Here is a 20,139-nt window from a genome sequence, read left to right as displayed (position 1 = left end):
GCCCCATGTTGGGAGAGGGCTGTCTGTGCCCCTTCTCCCCCAGAGCCCCCGAGCCACGCAGGGAGAGAGCTGTCTGTGTCCCCCCCACCCCAGAGCCCCCGCCCCACGCTTGGAGATGGCTGTCTATGCCCCTCACCCCAGGGCTCCCTGTCCCACACTGGGAAGATGTCCCTCCTCATGCTGGGGTGTGCCCTGTGCTCTCCACTCTGGGGAAGGGTGAATCCTTCCCGTACGCCCCTCCCAGCAGGCCTCTTCTGTCCCCTCCCACCCAGGCTTCTCATCCTCGGGTGCCCCTTGTGTCAGCAGCCCTGGGCTGGCTCCGGCTCACGCTGGCATCTCTCTTGTCTCTGTTTCAGGGGCAGCTGGGTCCAAAAGGCGAGCAGGGGGAGAAGGGCACCTGGGTAAGCACAGGGCACCAGCAGCTCGCTCACCCACTGCTGTTCTGCACACTGCACCCGGAACTGGCACCAGCCTCCCGGGGGGGCATAGGGCTTTGCATTGCAGCATCCTGCCACAACCCCTCAGCCCCATAGACAGAGCCTGCTCCGCCAGGCTCCGGGGGCCAGAGAGGCAGTGCTGGGGCCTCCCCTTGACATCCCTGGGTAATGCGGTGTCCCATGTGCAGCGGACGGGACCACAGAGCCGCTTCTCTCCCCTCATGGCCCAGAGGCTGCTTGGAACCCCCCTGCCCTGCCCGCGAGCGCCCCCTCCTAGGAGAGCAGAAACCTGCCCTGCCTGAAGCCGGGGCTCCCTCGAGTCTGCAGGGCGCATCCCCCCGCCATGGCGCTGTGGCGCTCCACGTTCCATCCCCCTCACCGTGGAAACGTCCCTGGCAGGGCTGTGGCCAGGCGCGCCCTCCTCCCGTCCGCTGGAGGCCCAGCTGGCCTGCCAGTCTCTGGACCTGGCCCCTTCCATGGGACGCCCCGCATGACGCCCAGCTACTTCTGGGCCTTTCCACTGCCATCGCTGCCACACCGGGCATGGCGGGGGAAAGCTTTGGGCCCATTTCAGCCTGACCTCCCCCGCCTGCCAATCCTGAACCAGGCTCTAGCCTGGGCCTCCCGTCGCCTCTCGTACACAGACACGTTCACAGCTGGCCAAGCCTTCAGCCCTGGCTGCTGCAGGGGGGCTCGCCATGCGGGCCGGGATGGGATGAAAGGTCAGCAGTGCCATTCCAAGCTGCCAAGCAGGGTGGGGCTCGGCATAGGTGCCAGGAGAGGAAGTGGCTGCCAGGTTGGGGAAGCCGCATGGATGGATGATGGCAGTGTAGCTCCGAAGAGGAGACGGGCTGCTGGGATCTGCCAGGTTGCCACCGGGATGGCCCCGCGGAGGGGAATTAATGATGCTGGCAGGTTGTGGCATGGAGCCAAAGGCCATGGCTTGTTTCCCCTTACCTGCTCCAGCTTCGGTGGGATCTGGGGGCTGTGGCCAGGCCATGCTGACTGGGGAGGGGGACATGGTGGCAGCCCTGACTGAGCACCCTGGTCCCTCTGGAGCTCAGCCCATGCCCCATCCATCTTTCTCTCTTTCTGTCTCTCTCATGCTCCATTTCTTCCCCACCCCCCTCACCCCCTGGGATCTTTCCCATCATCACCCCCCATCCCTGGGGCCCACTCCTCAGCCCTTCCGCTCTCGGGGCCGTGTCTGCTGGAGACATTGGCACCTCCCACTTCTATCCCTTTGCGCAAAGCTGGGAAGGCCTCTCTGGGAATGGGGGCTGGGGCCAGCGCCAGGGGACCGGCTCACAGTACGGGACCCCACCAGGCCAGTGTGAATATTCGTGCCGATGGTGAAGCTGGATCTGTCCCCACAGTGCCTGGACTGCGTGGAGCCGCAGGGCAGGGCTGGCCCAGAGAAGTGGGTGGTGCCAGGGCTTCCGGCCCCCCTCATCCTGGTTGTGGGGTTAGCGATTGATACAGCTGTGGGAACCTCTCTTTACATGTGTCTCCATCTGCCTGCTGGCTGCAGGGAGTCCTGCTCCTAACCTGCAGCATGCATCCTCTCCACTCCCTGCGTGCCCCCCACTCTGCCCCGGCACAAGGCTAGCAGCTGTCCTTTCGTGCTGCTGGGACAGCCCTGCCTGGCTCCCGCCCCCCGATCATTGGCTGACAGGTACCAGCTAGCCCCTCCTTGTCTCCTTAATGTCCCTGACTGCATGGCTCCCATCCCCGTCTCTCACCACCCCCACCCTGCACTTGGAAGTGCAGAGCCAATGCTAGCCCCTCACACGGACCCGCTGGCGCCGGACCCGCTGGCAGTGAATCTCTGTGGGCGGAGGAGGAAGAAGGGTGGTTGCTTTGGGGAGCAGGAACCGAGATCTGCTCTGGGTGCCTCCCCTTCCCTATCCCAGGGACATTCCCGGGGCACTTGGATGCTAGGGAAGCCAGGAGGGATTGCAGGGGCTGCAGCAGCATCCAGCCTTTCAAAGCCCAGAACCAGCTTGGGGCAGACCAGCATCTGAGGGGTGTGAAGAGCCTTGTCCCGGCTTGAACCCCATCAGCTGACACAGCCAGGAGACAAAATGGGGGTCTTGAGGTGCAAGCCCCCTGGAGGCAGCCCCAGGGTGAGAATCCTGGTGTGGCCCAACAGCAGCCCCTGCAGGCCAACATGAGCACTGCGCTCCCAGCTATTCCCGCCTGGGGACTACAGCAGAGATGAGTGAGGGGTGCAATGGGTGAGGCCACCCTGCAGTGCAGGGCCCCAGTGCAGCGCTTTGCCAGGGTCCTTGTGGGAACGCGGACAGCGCAGAGTGGTGCTCTGGAGCCAGAACAGGCAGCAGTTTAGACTGTTCCAAAGGCTACTGCATTTCCTGAGCCCCCCAAGCCCGTGGCTGGCTGCGCACTCAGCAGTCCCTTCCCCCAAGCTCTGAAATGCAGCCAACTCTAGGCCGGGGCATGGCAGCCATGCTGCACGAGGGATCATGGGGCTTGGTGAGCTGGGGCTACCTGGATGGGCTGCACTCGCACCTGCAGGGGTGGGGGGAAGGGACAGGGGATAGTGGCCAGCGATGGGATTCAGCCAGAGGGCTGCTGCTTAATCTGAGACTCTGGCTCTTCCTGTGTCCCTCATGAGCTGACCTAGCTCTTCCCTCTCCAGCAGCATGTGTGTTTGTCATGAGCTGTGCCAGGTGAATGCTACAGAATGCCACCCAGCCCAGCCTGCTCCCTGAGGGTCAGCATGTGCATGCCTGTTATGTCAGTGCCCAGCTGGGGCAGGAGGGGCTTTTTAACCAGCTGCCCACACCCCCTCGAGAGAGGGCGGCTGGGCTATTCATCCCTCTTCTTTCCCCCCCACTTTGCCTGAGGTCCCGGGGGTCGGAGTGCATCCGCGGGCATTCCCTTCACGGCTGGATCTGTCTCTTTCGTCCACAGGGGGAGGGGTTACACCAGCTCCGAGAGGCTTTGAAGATTTTAGCTGAAAGGGTTTTAATCTTGGAAACAATGATTGGGCTTTATGGTGAGTAGAGACAGACAGGAGGACAGAATTCCAGGCTGCTGGTGTGGGGCTGAGCTCCCAGCGAGGGGCAGAGCAGGACGCGGGAGCGCCCACGCACGCTGCCACCACACAAACAGTGCTCCCTGCTTCCAGCCCACGGTACTGCACAGCCCCATGGTGCGAGGAGGGCCAGTGAGTCAGGCTGTGGGGTGGGCTGGGGCTGGGGCTTGCTGTCCCCACACCTCCCTGCACTGGGAGCTTTGCCTGTTTGTTGATGGCAGCCGGTGGGATTTAGTCCGCCTGCCATGTGGGTCGGCAGTGTTGCCTAAGATGACATCATTCCGCTTCAACAGGGCTTAGGGCAACTGTGGAAACCCAGGCTTTGATGGCCTCACAGTGGCCTCCCACCTGCTGATGTCCTGGAGCTGCTGGAGGAGGAAAATCCCAGACCTCCCCCGCAGTGGGGGAGGGTCACGGGAACCAGGACAACAGCATACTCCCAAACCCCAACCCACGCACCCAGGCACTGACATCGCCAGGGAGTGCAGCTAGACCAGCGCTGTGGGGACGGGCCGCTTGGATGCATCTGTACTCAGTGGGGAAGGGGCAGCTCCCACTGCGGTGAATGGACCTGCGGGGCATGGCTAGGGACTGAGTACTGGGGCGTTCCCCAGGGATCTGCCTGCAGTTGGAGAATGCCCCCTAGTGGCAGCAGGCTGACGGGATTGTTAATTACAGATTTTCCTTTCTCTTATGGTGGTTTAATATTTGTGTTGGGGCCCCATTGTGCTGGGTGCTGTACAGGTTCCCAGTGAAAAGATGGCCCCTGCACCAAGGCACCTACACCCTGGACACATGGCAGAGGCTCTCTTGGGCAGAGGAGAAGCACCTTTAAAATGACATTGAAATATTTTTAAGGATTAACTAAAAACAGCCCCTCGGTCCCCAGTGGCATCCAGGTTGGTGCCCTTTAATGGTGAAAGGACTGGGGTCATTTATGGGGCTGCCACATCAGAATCCCTTCATTTTGTGCCGGACCTTTCCCAGCCACTGCCTCCCGCAGCTCTTGGAGTAATGATCAGGGCTGAGGGACGTGAGGAGGCGGGAGAGAAGTTGATAGGAAAGGAAAGCAGGAGGCCTGGGGGGTGGGGTTCACCCACGGATGCAGCAGGGGAGCTCCCACAACAGCATAACATTCTGGGAGGGCCCGAAAGAGGAGGCAAGTGCTGGCTGAGCAGAGGGAGCCAGGAGAGGTAGGGAACCCCAGAGCTGCTCCCTGTTCAGGGGGACGGATCTGAGTGCAGGAGTAAAGGATTCTCTCTGTTCCCACCTGGACTCTGAGTTCAATGGGAGCTAGAGGTCTGACCCTGTCTTCTCCTGGTGAGAGCCTTGCAGCCTTCTCCCCTGGAGCCTGGTGGTGTGCATCCAACAGCATGGAACCTGCCTCCTGCTCCTCAGAACGGCCTGCTGGCCCTGACAGCAGGGAGAGAGGGGAGAGCATTTACCTGTGCAAAGCACCCATCCTCCAAAGGGCGTACAGGAGCAATCGCCTGGCTGGAGCCATCTGAGATCCCTTGGGGATCCCTTCTCCTCACAGAGGAAGTTCCTCCCCCAGGCCTCCAAGCTGCTGTCCTGGTTCCCTGACTCAGCCCTCAGTGACGGATCCCCCTCCCTTCCCCCATCGAGGGTGAATGAATTCGCACTCTGTGCTCTTCTCGATCTCCACTAGGCCATTAGCTTACAATCCTTCCTACAGCAGCAGGCCCAGCTGGAGCTCCTGGCTAGAAGGGTCACCTTGCTGGAAGCCATCATCTGGCCAGGTAACAAGAGGCTCAACTTTTCCTACTCTGTTCTTCCTCAGCATGATTTCTGAACTGTGTGAGCTGGACTCCTTGAATGGCTGGGCCGCTCGGAGCCAGCCCTTTGACAGGGACCCCGTTGTATCCGTGGGCTCCCCTTTGCATGCCGAGTCTGTGGATGACAACTCCTCTGTGTGTTTGGAGCCAGATGGTTGGGATTCCAGTTAGGTGCTGATACAACCCTTCCTGTCTCGTAACTGCCAGCTGGGGATGGGGAGAGGTGCTAGTACTTGAAGCCACGAATGGGGCATCCCTAACTCAGACTGCAGGGCACGTCTGCATGGGTCTGTCCTGCAGCTCTGTGGGGCTCCTCCTCTCGCGGTGCCATTGGCACTTTGCAGCATGAGCTATGGCACAAGAGTGCCTTGGGCGTCTGCACTGGGTGTCACTCAGGTGCACTGACCATTCGTGGTTTAGCTTGGAGGAGGGTTTCCTTTCCTCTGCCCTGCAGGAGAAAGGGCACGACAAACGGCTCTGTACGGGAATAGATGCTGCCTTGATCATGGTCCTCCGCAATGTGTGTTACCTGCCTGTGGCCAGGGATGCTGGAAAATCGCAGGTGCAGATGATCAGTGTAATGGGCTGGAAGTGCCAAGCCCACCACAGCAGGGTCTTCTGGCCACTTCCTGCAGAGTCTAAAGCCTAGCTTGTGCTGGCTTCCGTGGGAGCAGAATCCCGCCCCCCATTGTCATCAACGCTCCTCTCAGCTGCCATTGCAGAGGCTGTAGCGTGAACGCCATCTAACCAGGTAGCCCCCGAGCTCTGAGCCCGGCGGAGCCATCAGCACCAGAGCCTGGCTGAGCCCAGGAGGTGCTGCATTAACATGGGTTCTGTGGTCGCCTGCCATCCCCAGCCAACTGCTTAGCTTGGAGCATTCCCCTGTTCTCTCGCCCCCTGTAGTGACTGCAGTGGAGAGTGAGCACTTAGACACAGACCCATGAAGGTCCCCATGAGGAGCGGGCCTTGACTCCTTTGTCTACATGCCGCATACCTCACCTGGCTGGAGAGCGGGGATGTGAAGTGACAAACAGCCTCTCCCAGACCTGGAAGGGGAAGCCAGAGCCCAGAGCTGAGCCGGAATCTCCCGCTTTGCTGCCCAGTGTTGCCTCATGTGGCTGCATTGTTGCTGACCACATACGCCTTCACGCGGGAGGGCAGGCTCCAAAGGGTTCCAGGCAGTGGCAGACTAATGCACAGGCCCAAGCCCAGGGGCCCCAGCCAATTTAGGGCCCCCCAGGAGCACCAGCACTGTGCCCCCCCCCCTTTTCCCTGGGAAAAAACCTGGCTCCATCATATGGATTCAAATAAGGGCACCATTCTCTCCTTGGCTGCTCTTCTGAAACAGCCACCTCTGCTGTGTCAGGCACATGCCTGGCCACACTGGGCCTGTCCTTGGCGATGGCACAACCAAACCCTGGGATCCGGGGCGATTCGGGGCTGAACTCTGCTGCTTTATCGCTGCTGCTGTCCGCAAAGGCAGGGAGGCTGACAGAACCTGGCCAACCCATGAGGCCAGCCCACGCCCAGGGCTTCGGCCTGCACCACAGCAGGCACCTGGCTGCTGGGTGCTCTGCCTAGGCCACGAGTATGCTGGCACCGCACTAAGGCCAAGGAGTAGCTGGACACTGACTCCAGTGGTCAACAGAGCCAATGCCCTGCGCTCTTCCAAACTCCCTGGTTGGGTGTCAGTGGCGAAACGGCTGGATTTGACTCTGCTTTTCTTCCCTTCCCCTGCTAGAGCCAGAGCCAGGTTCAGGCGCCGAACCCTTCCCCACTAGCGCCCCCAGCTTCCACCGGGGCAAGCGCGACAGGCTGGCAGCCTACAGAATCGTCCCACGCCAGCTGGCCCAGAAGGCCGAGGATGAAAGCAAGTGAAGAGGGGGCAGCCCACCCCTCGGGGTGTGAGCGGGAGTCATCTCCCCAAGCATTAAGGCCCCCTTGGGCACTCTCCCTTCCCTCCCCCACATCACTCTGGACTGTCGCACGAAGAAACGCTCGAGGATCCGTCCCAGGACGTGGGGCTCGCCGTCATGACGTATTTATTTGTGCTCTTTCGAAAGAGGCCTGTAACCAGTGTTATGTGTGTACTAACTGACCCCCTGCTGGCTGCCTCCTCCTGTCTCCAGCACCCCCTACCCCATGCTCCCCTCATTGTACTGCAGGGGCGCTCTTTATCTCTAGGTGCTATTGTGTGGGATGTCTCCATGGTGCCCTTGGCCTGTAGCTCCCCAGCCTGGCAGGGATGGGAGAGAGGGCGTCGCTCGCCCTTCTGCTCCCAAACTGCAGAGGGTTTATCCTGGGCAGTCCCCAGGAATTCAGTCTTGGCTCCCCCACTGAGGGGGTGCAGGGGATGGTGCCTTGGCCCTTCCCAGTCCCCAGGGATTGGCTCAGCTCCCGTGGAGCCAAGTTCCTGCCGTTTCACCAGTGAACCCATCCCCAGAGCAGGGGCTGCTGGGACAGGTGTAGCGCTGCCCAGCGCCAGGCTCTCCACCAGGCCGTTACCCCGGTACGGGTTTGGGCCCCGGCAGCCCCTGAACAGCGCTGGCATTGCGAGGCAGCTCTGCCCATACCTCTGAACACGAGCACCAAGGTGGGGTGACCCGGCTGGCCACTGAAAACCAAGCTAAGCAGGCTGAGCCAGGATGGAGCGTACACCTGCTCAAATGCTGCCGCGCTGGGCTTTGGCTGCCATGGGCCCCTCTGGCTCAGCAGCCAGCCTGCCCTTGGCCTGTGTTCAGCAAAGGCACCTGAGGGGGGTAATTACCCATGTGGCCATCCCCCATCTCAGAGTACCCAGGCCCGTCTCAGGCCCAGGGAACAGCTGTGGGGCTTCCATCATCCAGCCCATTCTTCCCCCAAAGCATGTGGGGAGCAGTCAGGCCCCCACGCCAGCTGCTGTGAGTGTGCACAGAGATGGGGCTGAGATGCTGGACCCCACTAAGGCGGGGGCACCCTAGCCCCCAGGCAGTGCTCGCTGGTTCAGGCAGCTCAGCTGCACCCAACACATGCCCGCTTCTTACCCCACAAAGGCTTTACCTGGAGCAACACTTCTTCCGGAGCAGGGGCAGCTACCACCCCTGGGTGGGGCTTCAGCTGGGCCTCAGGCAGGTCCCCTTCCAGCATCCTCAGCCCCACCCTGGGCACCTTCCCCCAGCGTGGAGGGATCTTTCCCCTGGAGGCCAAAGTGTCACCAAGGGGCAGTCGCCATGGTTGGATGTAGGCAGGGGGCCAGGCCTCCATTCCCTGCTCCACCTCCTTGATCAGTCAGGGAACTCAGCATCCCCACAGCTAAGGATGGCTAGGGAGGGGAGAGACATAACCAAAACCTATCTAGCAGCCACACACCCTTGCCCCACCTCCCAGATGTCCTGGCTGCTGTGTACGCCCTTCCCTGTGCGCCCTGAGCACCCACTAACAACTGGGAGAGTTGCTGTCAAATGGGGAGACGGGCCAGAAGCAGGGAAGTCTGGGGTCATTTGTGGAGAGGTCCATCTGAAGCCAGCACCCGGTGCAACCCTGCCGCTAACTGCGCAAGCGGCTGGGGAGGGAACCTGCCTTTGTATTGTGTATGCTTGTGATCCTGGCCAGCCGCAGGACAAATGGTCTAAAGGTCATTAAAACGTGTCACTAAGCTCCAGCAGCACGGCAGTCTGGCTGTGCTCCTAGAGCTGGGGTGGGGAGCAGGGGGCTCGCACCGCTGACGGGCATTGGCTGCAGCCAGGAAGGATGCTGGCTAGAGGCTCGGCGCTCCCACTCCGTCCTCACCCACAGGCTGCACCAAGGGAAGGACCTGAAGGAAACAAACGACCGGCCAAGCCTGGCCACAGGCAATGAGAGCAGCCAGCAGCCTCCCCAGGGTTTGGTGAAACTTTATTTCTCCAGCAAAGAACAGCAACAGTTCATCTCCAGGGGTCCACAGGTAGCTCCCCAGGCAGGCACGTCCGGCTGGCCGGGCAGCAGGCACTTCTGCAGGGGCCCCTATCAATGGTGGCAGAGCTCGCTGACTCTCACAGCCTGTGGCAAGATAGACCAAGGCTGGAAAGCAGCTGAAGGGGGATGATGCTGGTGGTCTCCAGGTGAATCCCATGTAGGCAGGGCACCATCATGTCAGCAGCTGGTAGGTCCAGGAGCCAACACCTTGGTAAAGCCAACCAGAGGGCAGGCAGAGAAAGCAGGTTCCACCTTCCAGGCAATGGGATGGGAGCTGGCAGGCACCTTTCCCTGGCTAGCCCTCCCCTCTGCTTTCCAGGGGAGTCGGCCTTTGGGGAGCTCAGCCACATGCTGCGGGGATGTTACAGTTACTGTTTAGGATTCCCAGACTGCTGGTGACATAACCCCCCACCCTGAATGCCATGGGACTGCCTGGGACGATGCGATGTGTGGCAGAGTTTAGGCTCCAGAGGACACAAGCATGGATCTTGCCTGTTTTCTAGCATCCCCTGCCCCCGGCAGCAGCATTAAACCTGGAGCTCCCTGGGCTGTGGAGTTCCTCGGTGCTCCTGCCCCCACTGCTGGCCTCACCCCCAACCCCAGCTAGTGACAGGATCTGTCTACACTGGTGCTTCCTAATGCCAGTTACTCAGTCACCAATTAGCTAATATATTTGCCCATGCTAGCGTGGATGCTCCCTAACCGTGAGTTCCAGGACACGGCTTGAATACCAGCCCAAATCATAAAGGCTTGTGCCCTGGAACAAACATTTGGGAGGACCAGAATGGCCTGTACTAGCCTGGCTGCTAACTCACGTTAAAATTTAGCACAGCCTTACCAAGGAAGGGATGGGTCAGGCAGAAAACAAGAGGCCGGAGCCTGTGGGGGCTGGCACAAGAGAAGGGATGGAGAAGGTAGGAGGCACCATGCTGCATGTGACTCCTCTGCACAGCCCGAGCCATGCCTCAGTCATGCAACTGCTCTTCCTCCCTGCAGCACCCAGCTCAGAACCGGCCTCACCTCTCCTGTTTCCCCATCCTCTCACACAGCTGTTCCCAAGGGAGCCCAGGCCTGGAGCTGAGCCCTACAGGACTCCCACATCTTCGGATAGAGGGTGCAGGCCCCCAAGCTCATGGTGCTTCCAGTAATGGGCTTTGCTCTCTTCCTTCCCTAAGGGCCTGGTGATCTCAAACACGATGGCTCAGCTTTGGGCCGTTATTTCTGCTGTTAATTACTGGAGCCCTTTACTCTGTGGTGGGTACGGCTTGCTCTGTGGGAAGCAGATGCTCACGGCAGGCTGGCCTGCTCTCCAATGTCACCACGGCCTTGTCCCCGATCTGGCCTCCGATCAGCAGCGAGACGGCCCCCTCCACTCGGCCCGTGGCTGCCAGGGCCACCACTGCCTGCTCTGTGGGGAAGCCCATCCTCTCCAGCTGCTGCAGCCTGGGGAATGAGGGGAACAGAGGCCATAAGAACGGCCAGACTGGGTCAGACCAAAGGTCCATCTCGCCCAGTATCCTGTCTTCTGACAGTGGCCAATACCAGGTGCCCCGGGGGGGAGGGATAGCCCAGGGTTGTGAGTTCAATCCTTGAGGGGGCCATTTAGGGATCTGGGGCAAAAATTAGGGATTGGCCCTGCTTTGAGGAGGGGGGTCAGACTAGACGATCTCCTGAAGTCCCTTCCAACCCTGACATTCTATGAATGAACAGAACAGGTAATCATCAAATGAGTGGAAAATTGCTAACATAGTTCCTATTTTTAAGAAAGGTAAAAAAAGCAATCCGGGTAACTACAGGCCTGTTCGTTTGACATCTGCAGTATGCAAGGTCTTGGAAAAAATTTTGATTATAAAGTAGTTAAGGACATTGAGGTCAATGGTAATTGGTACAAAATACAACATGGTTTTACAAAAGGTAGATTGTGCCAAACCAACCTGATCTCCTTCTCTGAGAAGGTAACAGATTTTTTAGACAAAGGGAACGCAGTGGATCTACTTTACCTTGATGTCAGTACGGTGTTTGATACAGTTCCACATGAAGAATTATTAGCTAAATTGGAAAAGATGGGGGTCAATACGAAAACTGAAAGGTGGATAAGGAAATGGTTAAAGGGGAGACTACAACGGGTCACATTGAAAGGTGAACTGTCAGGCTGGAAGGAGGTTACCAGTGGAGTTCCTCGGGGATCAATTTTGGGACCAATCTTATTTAACCTTTTTATTACTGACCTTGGCACAAAAAGCGGGAATGTGCTAATAAAGTTTGTGGATGACACAAAGCTGGGCGGTATTCCCAATACAGAGAAGGACCGGGATATCATATAGGAAGATCTGGATGACCTTGTAAACTGGAGTAATAGGATGAAATGTAATAGTGAAAAGTGCAAGGTCATGCATTTAGGGATTAATAATAAGAATTTCTGCTATAAACTGGGGACGCGTTACATGGAAGTAACAGAGAAGGAGAAGGACCTCGGAGTACTGGTCGATCACAGGATGACTATGAGCCGCCAATGTGATATGGCTGTGAAAAAAGCTAATGCGGTCTTGGGATGCATCAGGAGAGGTATTTCCAGTAGGGATAAGGAGGTTTTAGTACCGTTATACAAGGCACTGGTGTGACCTCATCTGGAATACTGTGTGCAGTTCTGGTCTCCCATGTTTAAGAAAGATGAATTCGAACTGGAACAGGTATAGAGAAGGGCTACCAGGATGATCCGAGGAATGCAAAACCTGTCTTATGAAAGGAGACTCAAAGAGCTTGGCTTGTTTAGCCTAACCAAAAGAAGGCTGAGGGGAGATAGGATTGCTCTCTATAAATATATCAGAGGAATAAATACCATGGAGGGAGAAGAATTATTTAAGCTCAGTACCAACAAGAACAAATGGATATAAACTGGCCATCAGGAAATTTAGACTTGAAATTAGACGAAGGTTTCTAACCATCAGAGGAGTGAAGTTCTGGAACAGCCTTCCAAGGGGAGCAGTGGGGTCAAACGACATATCTGGCTTCAAGACTAAGCTTGATAAATTTATGGAAGGGATGATATGATGGGATAGCCTAATTTTGGCAATTAATTGATCTTTGACTACTAGCGGTAGATATGCCCAATGGCCTGTGATGAGATGTTAGATGGGGTGGGATCTGAGTTACTACAGAGAATTCTTTCCTGGGTGTCTGGCTCGTGAGTCTTGCCCACATCCTCAGGGTTTAGCTGATCGCCCTATTTGGGGTCAGGAAGGAATTTTCCCCCAGGGCAGATAGGCGAAAACCCTCCAAGGGCCTTTGCCATTCTCTGCAGCATGAGGCACAGGGTCACTTGCTGGAGGATTCACTACACCTTGAAGTCTTTAAACCACGATTTGAGGACTTCAATAGCTCAGACATAAGTTAGGGGTTTGTTACAGGAGTTGGTGGATGCAATTCCATGGCCTGCATTGTGCAGGGGGTCAGACTAGATGATCACAATGGTCCCTTCTGACCTTAAAGTTTATGATTCTATGAAATTATCCATCCCCTGTTGCCCATTCCCAGCTTCTGGCAAACAGAGGCTACGGACATCATCCCTGCCCAATAGCCATTGATGGACTGATCCTCCGTGAACTTATCTAGTTCTTTTTTGAAGAAACCTTTGGACTGTGGGTGGGGACATGGGGCTGGGCAGGGAAAGCAGGGGCAGGTGGGGAGAATTCAGGCCTGTTTGATGTGGATGGCTCTGTGGTTGCTGGTGGGCAGCCCACACTCCTGCAGGGTCCATGCCCAACAAACACACATGCAATGGCGCAGACAGCAGCCTGCCTGCCCATCAGGTGGCCCGAGACTCCACAGCTCCTCATGTGCAATGCTCTGCCTGTAGCTGTCACTCAGCAGGGTTGAGCTAGCCCAATCTGGCCAGGTCAGCATGAGAGGACCTTGGCGGGGGGAGCCATGAAGCATGAACAAGCTGCACCAGGGGCTGCAGCCAGCAGAGATGGAGGGAACCAGAGGGCAGCCCACGCTGTGCTCTCAGGCTCAGTGGGTGCTGCCCAAAGAGCCCCCCAATTTGGCTCTGGGTTAGAAGCCAAGTGGGCTGAAGCATCTGGCCTCTGCTCCACACTGGTCACTAAGGGGTGCCTCCCTCTCCATCCCCCAGGCATCACCTTCCCCCTCCCCCCGCCATGCCCCTTACCGCAGAGAGGAGACGGAGGATTTGGAAAGCTGAACTCCTCCCACGGCAGCCTCCAGGCTGGCGTCCTTCAGGGAGGCCTGGATCCCGGCCAGCAGCAACTGCTCATCCAGCAGGACCTCTCCCGGGCCCAAGAGTGATGCCCCAGAGTGCAGGCTGGGGCTGTCCCATGAGGGAGGGCCCCCATGGAGATCTGGGAAGCCAGCCAGAGGGACGGACGGGTATGACATCCCAGAACCCTGCCAGCACCTAGGTCTTTCAGCAGCCCAGGGAGAAGCAGGTGCCATGGCTAAGGACTGGTCTGAAAGGCCCCCCGAGAAACACTGCTGGGCTGAGGGGGCAGAGAGTCCTGGAGACCTGGGAATCAAAGAAGGAATCAGAGGAGAGTCCAAACAGACAGCGGGAGGGAGCAGTTTCCTAACCCACCACAGAGGGCAGCCAGGGTGTCCCCCAATTGAGTGGGAGTTGTGGGGGGGAGTTCCTTTCCTTCATTGGGGTTGGGGAGTGCCCCCTGACTCTAGCAGGGACATGTTTCTCACGCTGGCGATGCCAGACCCTAAAACAGTGATACAGGAGACTCCCTGTGTCCGGGGGAGGAGGTTTTGGGTCAGCCGACATCCCACCCCAGGACTCCTTGCTATGCAGTACTAGACCAGAGGGGTTGCTAGTGGGTGACCCTCCCTCCTTGCCATCTCCAGCCAGGTTTCTGCTAGGCAGTCCAGAGCACTAACTGCTGGGACACTGAGGGAGGGAGATAAACAGCAGTAACCAGTGGGACACCAGGCCCGCCTGGGGGCATAAGGGGAGAGCCAGGGGCTGTAAGCTGATGGTATCTCTCATAGTGATGCAGTGAACCCCAGCCAGCCTGGAGCCACCCCACGTACCTGCCCCTGGTGCTGGCCACATGGCTTGTGGGAAGGATCCCCCCTCTTGGGCACAGGATAAAGCGGACGAATCTGCTTCCCGCCAGTGTCCTGCAGACGGTCCCATCATGCAGCACTTCCAGGCGCCTCTCCGACAGCTCCAGCCACGACAAGACCCTGGACCAATCTGCCACCAGTTCCTCTGGTCAAGGAAAACGTCTGCTGCTGGCCCCAGCTGGGGATGCTTCCTGGTCCCCAGCCTGGCTAGCTAGGAGCCAAATAACCCAAGGGTCTGCAAGGCATGTTGGGATCTGTAATCTCCATAAAGATGATGGCACCTGTGACTGGCTCGTTTTAACCACATTAGAGGCAGAGCTCAGGTGCCTAATAATGCTGCCCTCAGCTGGGCAAAACTCCCCTGGAGTAACCGCAAACCCCAGGGATGGTTACTTTACGATCAGCGTGTACATCAGGTTGTGCCAAGGTCTGCGAGCATGAGCCAGAGACGGGCACCGGGAGAAAGCTCACGGAAAGGAGAGTGTCTGAGGTCATGCAATGGATGCCAGGCACTCAGTGCTAAAGAGGCGTGGGATAGCCAGATCACCAAGCTTCTGGGGGGCTCTCGCTCCTTTTCACTGAGATATTAACTGGTGTTTAGTGCTGGTGGAACGACAACCTTGGGAGACCAAACCCATAAGCTAATAAAAATATACCAGCCGTGCCAGCTTCCTACCCAACAATGCGCCTCTGCCCTGAGCTGAGAGATGGGAAGGAAGAATCCAGCCTCTACAGCCAAGACAAGAGGGTCAATTAGTGGTTGTTGGCATGGTGGTTTCTGTGATGTGGGGACACCTAACCCCTAAGAGCTGGACTGAGACTCATCAAACGTCTTTCACATAGGCCACTGAAAAGCTATCAGTTGGGAAGGACTTTCACTCCCTCCCAGCCAGGGCAGCATCCAAACTAGGCTCCATATCCCATTTCCAGAGCGGGCAATCTGGGGCCTTAGCTATTTTCCTGTGGAGTGGACTGTTTTCTCCACAATCTTAGCTTTCATTTAAAAGAATTAATGGCTGAATTGTGACCCCAGGCACTCACCCACCACTGACTTCCATAGAGTCACATCTGGGGGAGGCTGAGTGGAATATTCCCCAGTTTCTTGCCTTTCTGTTTGTGAAGACTCCTTCTGAATGCAGTGTCCTGCTTCCGAGTCTGCAGCCTGGCTTGGGAGGCCTGGGGGAGGAGGGGGGGCTGCTTTGCTGGACATTGTTACTTGCTGTTCCTGCTGCCGCCATGGCACCGAAAATACACATGCGTTGCAAACCTCCCGGCTGCCAGCTCCACGCGTGTGATACTTGCCTAGTCCCCGCTGACTTTGGCACAGCTGCTGCAGGCTGCACCCACTGGCTCCATTGGCCCTGTGATGGGGCATATAAACCCCCCTCTGCACTGTCACTAGGGCGAGTCGCTACCTCCCCAGCTGTGGCTAATTAGTTGACCTGCAACAGCAGGGCTAGGAGTCTGCAGGCCAGGCAGAGGGGTGGCAGCCGACGAGGCTGGGACACAGATTGCTAGGAAGCTGCCCAACAAGCAGGCCCTGATGCCTCTGAGGAGTGGGGTGAGGCTGCTGGTGGAGGAGGAAGAGGCCCCTAGTTGGGAGGGATAGCTCAGTGGTTTGAGCTTTGGCCTGCTAAACCCAGGGTTGTGAGTTCAATCCTTGAGGGGGCCATTTAGGGATCTGGGGCAAAAATTGGGGATCGGTCCTGCTTTGACCAGGGGGTTGGACTAGATGACCTCCTGAGGTCCCTTCCAACCCTGATATTCTATGATCCCTTCTCCTGCCAGCTAGAGCAGAACTGGACTCACTTAGGGCGCTGACAGTGGGCCTGGGAGAGATATGACACACGGCTCTGACAATGGCTGGGGTTGAGCTAGGGTCAGGAGAGCCGGGTCTTAAATGGCTGGTGCACTTCCAGGACTGAGGCACCTAATATCTAGGGGTGGCAAAGCCCGGTGGAGTCCCACCCAGTCCCTCTCAGGGCAGGATTGTTCACTGGAGCGTTATCCAGGGGCATCCTCCCCTTCCCTGGGGACCCCATTCCACAGGCCAACTGATCACACTGGCTTGCAGCATCTGCAGGGATACCCGTGCCCCTCTTCAGGGCCCAGTCAGTACCGGGCCAGGCTGGCGAGGCCCCGGGAACACCCTGCCCATCACACAGAGGATACAGGCCAGCCCTGTAAGCGCACCACTCAGGTGGAGGAGGAAGGGGCACCCGGGGGAGAGAAGCTGGCTGAATGCAAGGAGCAGCCAGGGCAGGGCCACCGCACGCGCCTGCCCCGTGGCCCCAGCCCTGCTCCTCAGCACCAGACGGCGCCCCAGCATGGCCAGGTGGACCGGGGTGTAGCCGCTGGCAGCAGCAGGGGGAGGCGCCCAGAGCCCAGCCAGGACAAGGTAGAGCACAGCCGAGATCACCGCGCTGAGCAGGGAGGCGTGGAGGTAGCGCAGGGTGCCCTGGTGCCGCTCCTGGCGCCAGCCCAGCACAGGGAAGAGCAGCACGTTGAGGAGCAGGAGGGCGGGATCCGTGTGGCACAGACAGTAGGTGGCCAGGCGATACACTGGGGAGAAGAGTGAGGGATGACCCGTTACTGTGGGACTCTCTGTATTTACCTTCCTCCTCGGGGAGCCCAGCGCTGGGAAAGGACTTAGCACAGGCCTGGGCCTGACCAGGTCTGGTCTGGTCTGGTCTGGTCCTCTCCTCCTGCACGCAGCAGCCATTGGTCTCATTTCACAGCACGCTGAAAGCCCCCCAGGGCCTCTCCCTGCCCCACCAGTCCCTGCGCAGGATTCGCCGACACTGGAGCTGCACGCGCCATTCCCAGCTCAGTGCAGCCAGCCCGCCAGCAAGAGACGGGGAACCTCTCTGCTCCCAGCGGGATGCTCCAGTCTCCCACCAGTGACTTGTTAAACAGCCAGGCACCAGGAGTGAGAGCCCTGGAGCAAGGCTACAATCTGAGGGGTGGGCAAGAGGAGGGGGGTAGGGGCGGGACAGGTACCCACCTTGGAAGTGTCTGAACAGCAGGGCTGGCGCTAAGGACAGATTCTCACAAACCCCCAGCAGCCAAAAGATGCCAAGAAGCAGCATTAGGGTAACAGAAGCAAGTGGGGGGCCCTCCAGTCCCCGCATCCATGTTCGGTGCCTCCTGGGCAGCATCACCTTGAGAGGGGAGACACAGCTACACCATGGTCCTCTTGGAGGGATCCTGGATTTCGGGGGACTTGGCAAGGCAGGCAGAGGCAACCAGGGCCTGGGAAATTCTCAGACTCGGGGACTGTCTGTGGGGAGAAGGGGGGACTGAGTCTCCCAAATACACAAGCAAACCATATAAGGGCAATGAGGATGCTTGCCCCAGGCTGTGCTCAGGTGAGGACAACCCCCCGGGATCCATTTTATGGGGAAGCAGGGAGCTCTGACCAGGGCATCCCAGTGTGTCCCCTGATGCCCAATACACAAGGAAACAAGGAGCCTGGAGCTTGCCCAAACTTCACCCTGGCCCCTAATACATGAGCTGGGACCGTCTCCAAGATGCTGCCCTCTCGGAGCCCTGTGCCTGGCAGGCTGCACCCTGGCACCCAATGCTGTTACAGGAGGGATCCCCATATCCAGCACCCATCCTTGTCAGCGTGTGAGTTGCAGGCAGATGAGAGGACCATGTAGCCATGCGGTTGTGTGGACTCTGTCCTGAGCTGAGGGTCAGGGCTACTGGTTTCCTTTGTGGCCCGGCAGCGAGGTGTGAACTGTGATCGCTCACAGCAGTTACCAGCCTGCCAGGCGCTTGCAACTGTGTGAGACAACACCACAGACGAGAGCCACTCATGCTACAGAGGAGGGACCGCGAGGCAGTCAGCTCACAGCCGGCTGGGCCCTGCAGTGCCCACTGCCCCGGGGCGGGAGAACCGCCCAGCTGGCCTCAAACTCAGGACAGCAGGTGGCTGCTCTTTCTGAAGCCTTGTGTTGCAAACCCTGCAGCTCACGTGCTAGCCTGTGCCCTGCTCCAGTGCCAGGACCGGACTGCCAGGAGCCTCCCCTTCCCCACCCCAAACAATAACTCATGGCCTCATTTCCCCAGCCCCTGGCTGTCTGGGTCCCTGTTGCTGCAAGGGGCATATGGAAGGCACCCAAGTCTGGGTCCGTGGGTTCTCAGCCTGTAGGATGGCGTCCCTGAGGGCCCATGCGCCAATGCCCAACGGGGGACATAAAGGGGACACTTGTATTTGGGCCTGGGGGAAGGGAGGGGGTGCCCACCTCCCCGCGGGCTGGGGGGGGGAAGGAAGGGGGGGTGCCCGCCTCCCCGCGGGCTGGGGGGGGGGGAAGGAAGGGCGGGTGCCCGCCTCCCCGCGGGCTGGGGGGGGGGGAAGGAAGGGCGGGTGCCCGCCTCCCCGCGGGCTGGGGGGGGGGGAAGGAAGGGCGGGTGCCCGCCTCCCCGCGGGCTGGGGGGGGGGGAAGGAAGGGCGGGTGCCCGCCTCCCCGCGGGCTGCTCTTCGCTCCGCACCGAGGTCCGCTCCGGGGCAGCAGGGCCAAGCGTTTCCTACCGCTCCGGGCTGCTCCGCTCGCTGCTGGGCAAGCTCGGCGCGGGAGCCGGCTCCGCTGCTCCCAGCAGGCCGCGTGCCCTGCGGCTCCCGGGGCGGCGTGTCCTCACCGGGCGGAGGACGCGCTGGGCCCGGGCCCGGGCGGGGCGGGAGCGGCAGCCCGGCCATGCTCCCCGCCCGGCATGTCCTCTCCGCCCGAGCGCCGGGCCGGCCAGGGAGCGTCAGGAAAGCGGAACCCTGCGGGTGAGCGGCGCGTCTCCGCCCGATGCGCTGCCGGAGCTCGTGCGGGCGGCTCTGGCCCGCGCGGGACAGGCGCCGGGCCGGCTGATCGATGGGCCCTGCTGGCCGGGGGCCCTGGAGCTTTGCTCCTTCTAGGCCAATGCGAGCATTTCCCCGGCAAGTCTCCCTGCCCCGCGCGGAGAGCTGGAAGGGTTTGTAAAGGAACCGGTCTGGTCTCGGCTGCTCGCTCCCGTTTGCGTTGGACGCGGAAAAGTTCGGTCGGGTCCCTTTTGCGGTCCAGGTGGCACCGCCGCGTTTGGGCTGCAGGGAGGCTCCCACCCGAGCAGCCGCACGGGGGAAGAGGTGGCAAACCTCACGCTTCAGGGCTCAAGGCCTCGCTGCCACAGACCAGGGCAGGGGCAGATTACCCCACCTCTGCTCCCCCGAGGTTCTTACACCGCCCCTGAAACACTGGGTCCTAGCTCCGCTCAGGCAGGATCCGGGCAAGCGGGACCTCGGCTCTGAGCCGGCCTTGCAATGTGCCCTTTTCTTCGTTTATTTTTAATCTAATAAAATATTGCTATTGCCATTGGATTTTGTGACCCAAAACACAAGCGTGGGGCCCAACGGACTTGGACGTTGGAGGCCCATGATGCAGAATATTAGGGTACAAGACGCAGAGGTGCTCAGTAGCCAGGCCTCATTGAAATCAGTGGGTGCTCAGCCCCTCTGAAATTCATCAACAGGGCCAGCTTCTTTAAAGGGCTCAGCCATATTCACCTCTTGGACCAGATCCTGTGCTCCACTTCGGACTAAATCAAGAATTGCCTCTCCCCTGGTGGGTTCGAGGACTAGCTGCTCCGAGCCGCAGTCATTGATGAGGTCTAGAAACTTTCTCTCAGCATCCCCTCCTGAGGTGACAGGAACCCAGTTAATATGGGGATAGTTGAAATCCCCCATTCTCATGGAGTTTTCTATTTCTACAGCCTCTCTAACCTGCCTGACATTTCACAGTCACCAGCCTGGTCACTAGTATATTCCTACAGCTTTACTCAAGTGAGATTGTAACAGGGTGCA

The 20,139-nt window shown here is 59.0% G+C and overlaps 2 protein-coding genes across 4 annotated transcripts in view; one reads left to right on the top strand and one right to left on the bottom strand.

Annotated features, from left to right (window-relative positions):
- Window positions 1-7,389, top strand: part of EMID1 (EMI domain containing 1) — an 83,544-nt gene extending 76,155 nt beyond the window's left edge. The window contains exons 13-14 of the mRNA XM_077835323.1: window positions 357-401; window positions 7,033-7,389. Of these exons, the coding sequence (XP_077691449.1) occupies window positions 357-401; window positions 7,033-7,389 (402 nt within the window). The remainder of the gene's footprint in view (window positions 1-356; window positions 402-7,032) is intronic.
- Window positions 7,390-9,155: 1,766 nt separating this feature from the next.
- On the bottom strand, window positions 9,156-19,143 carry RHBDD3 (rhomboid domain containing 3). Of its 3 annotated transcripts, none has more exons than XM_077835191.1 (6): window positions 18,847-19,136; window positions 17,314-17,589; window positions 16,482-16,871; window positions 14,274-14,439; window positions 13,393-13,746; window positions 9,156-9,575 (listed from the first exon to the last, which is right to left on the bottom strand). In XM_077835191.1, exons 2-6 carry the CDS (start codon window positions 17,465-17,467, stop codon window positions 9,302-9,304), a joined length of 1,338 nt encoding a protein of 445 aa, XP_077691317.1. In that variant the 5' UTR covers window positions 17,468-17,589; window positions 18,847-19,136; the 3' UTR covers window positions 9,156-9,301. The 3 variants fall into 3 exon arrangements, with proteins under 3 accessions (XP_077691317.1, XP_077691318.1, XP_077691319.1); XM_077835192.1 differs by having other exon boundaries at window positions 9,439-10,667; window positions 18,847-19,133; XM_077835193.1 differs by lacking the exon at window positions 9,156-9,575 and adding an exon at window positions 10,531-11,956 and having other exon boundaries at window positions 18,847-19,143.
- Between the last annotated feature and the right edge of the window lie 996 nt (window positions 19,144-20,139).

The sequence above is a fragment of the Eretmochelys imbricata genome, chromosome 15 (assembly GCF_965152235.1).
Source record: "Eretmochelys imbricata isolate rEreImb1 chromosome 15, rEreImb1.hap1, whole genome shotgun sequence".
Taxonomy (NCBI): Eukaryota; Metazoa; Chordata; order Testudines; family Cheloniidae; genus Eretmochelys; species Eretmochelys imbricata.
Note: the sequence above shows the minus strand (reverse complement) of the source record. Positions and strands in the feature narration are given on the sequence as shown.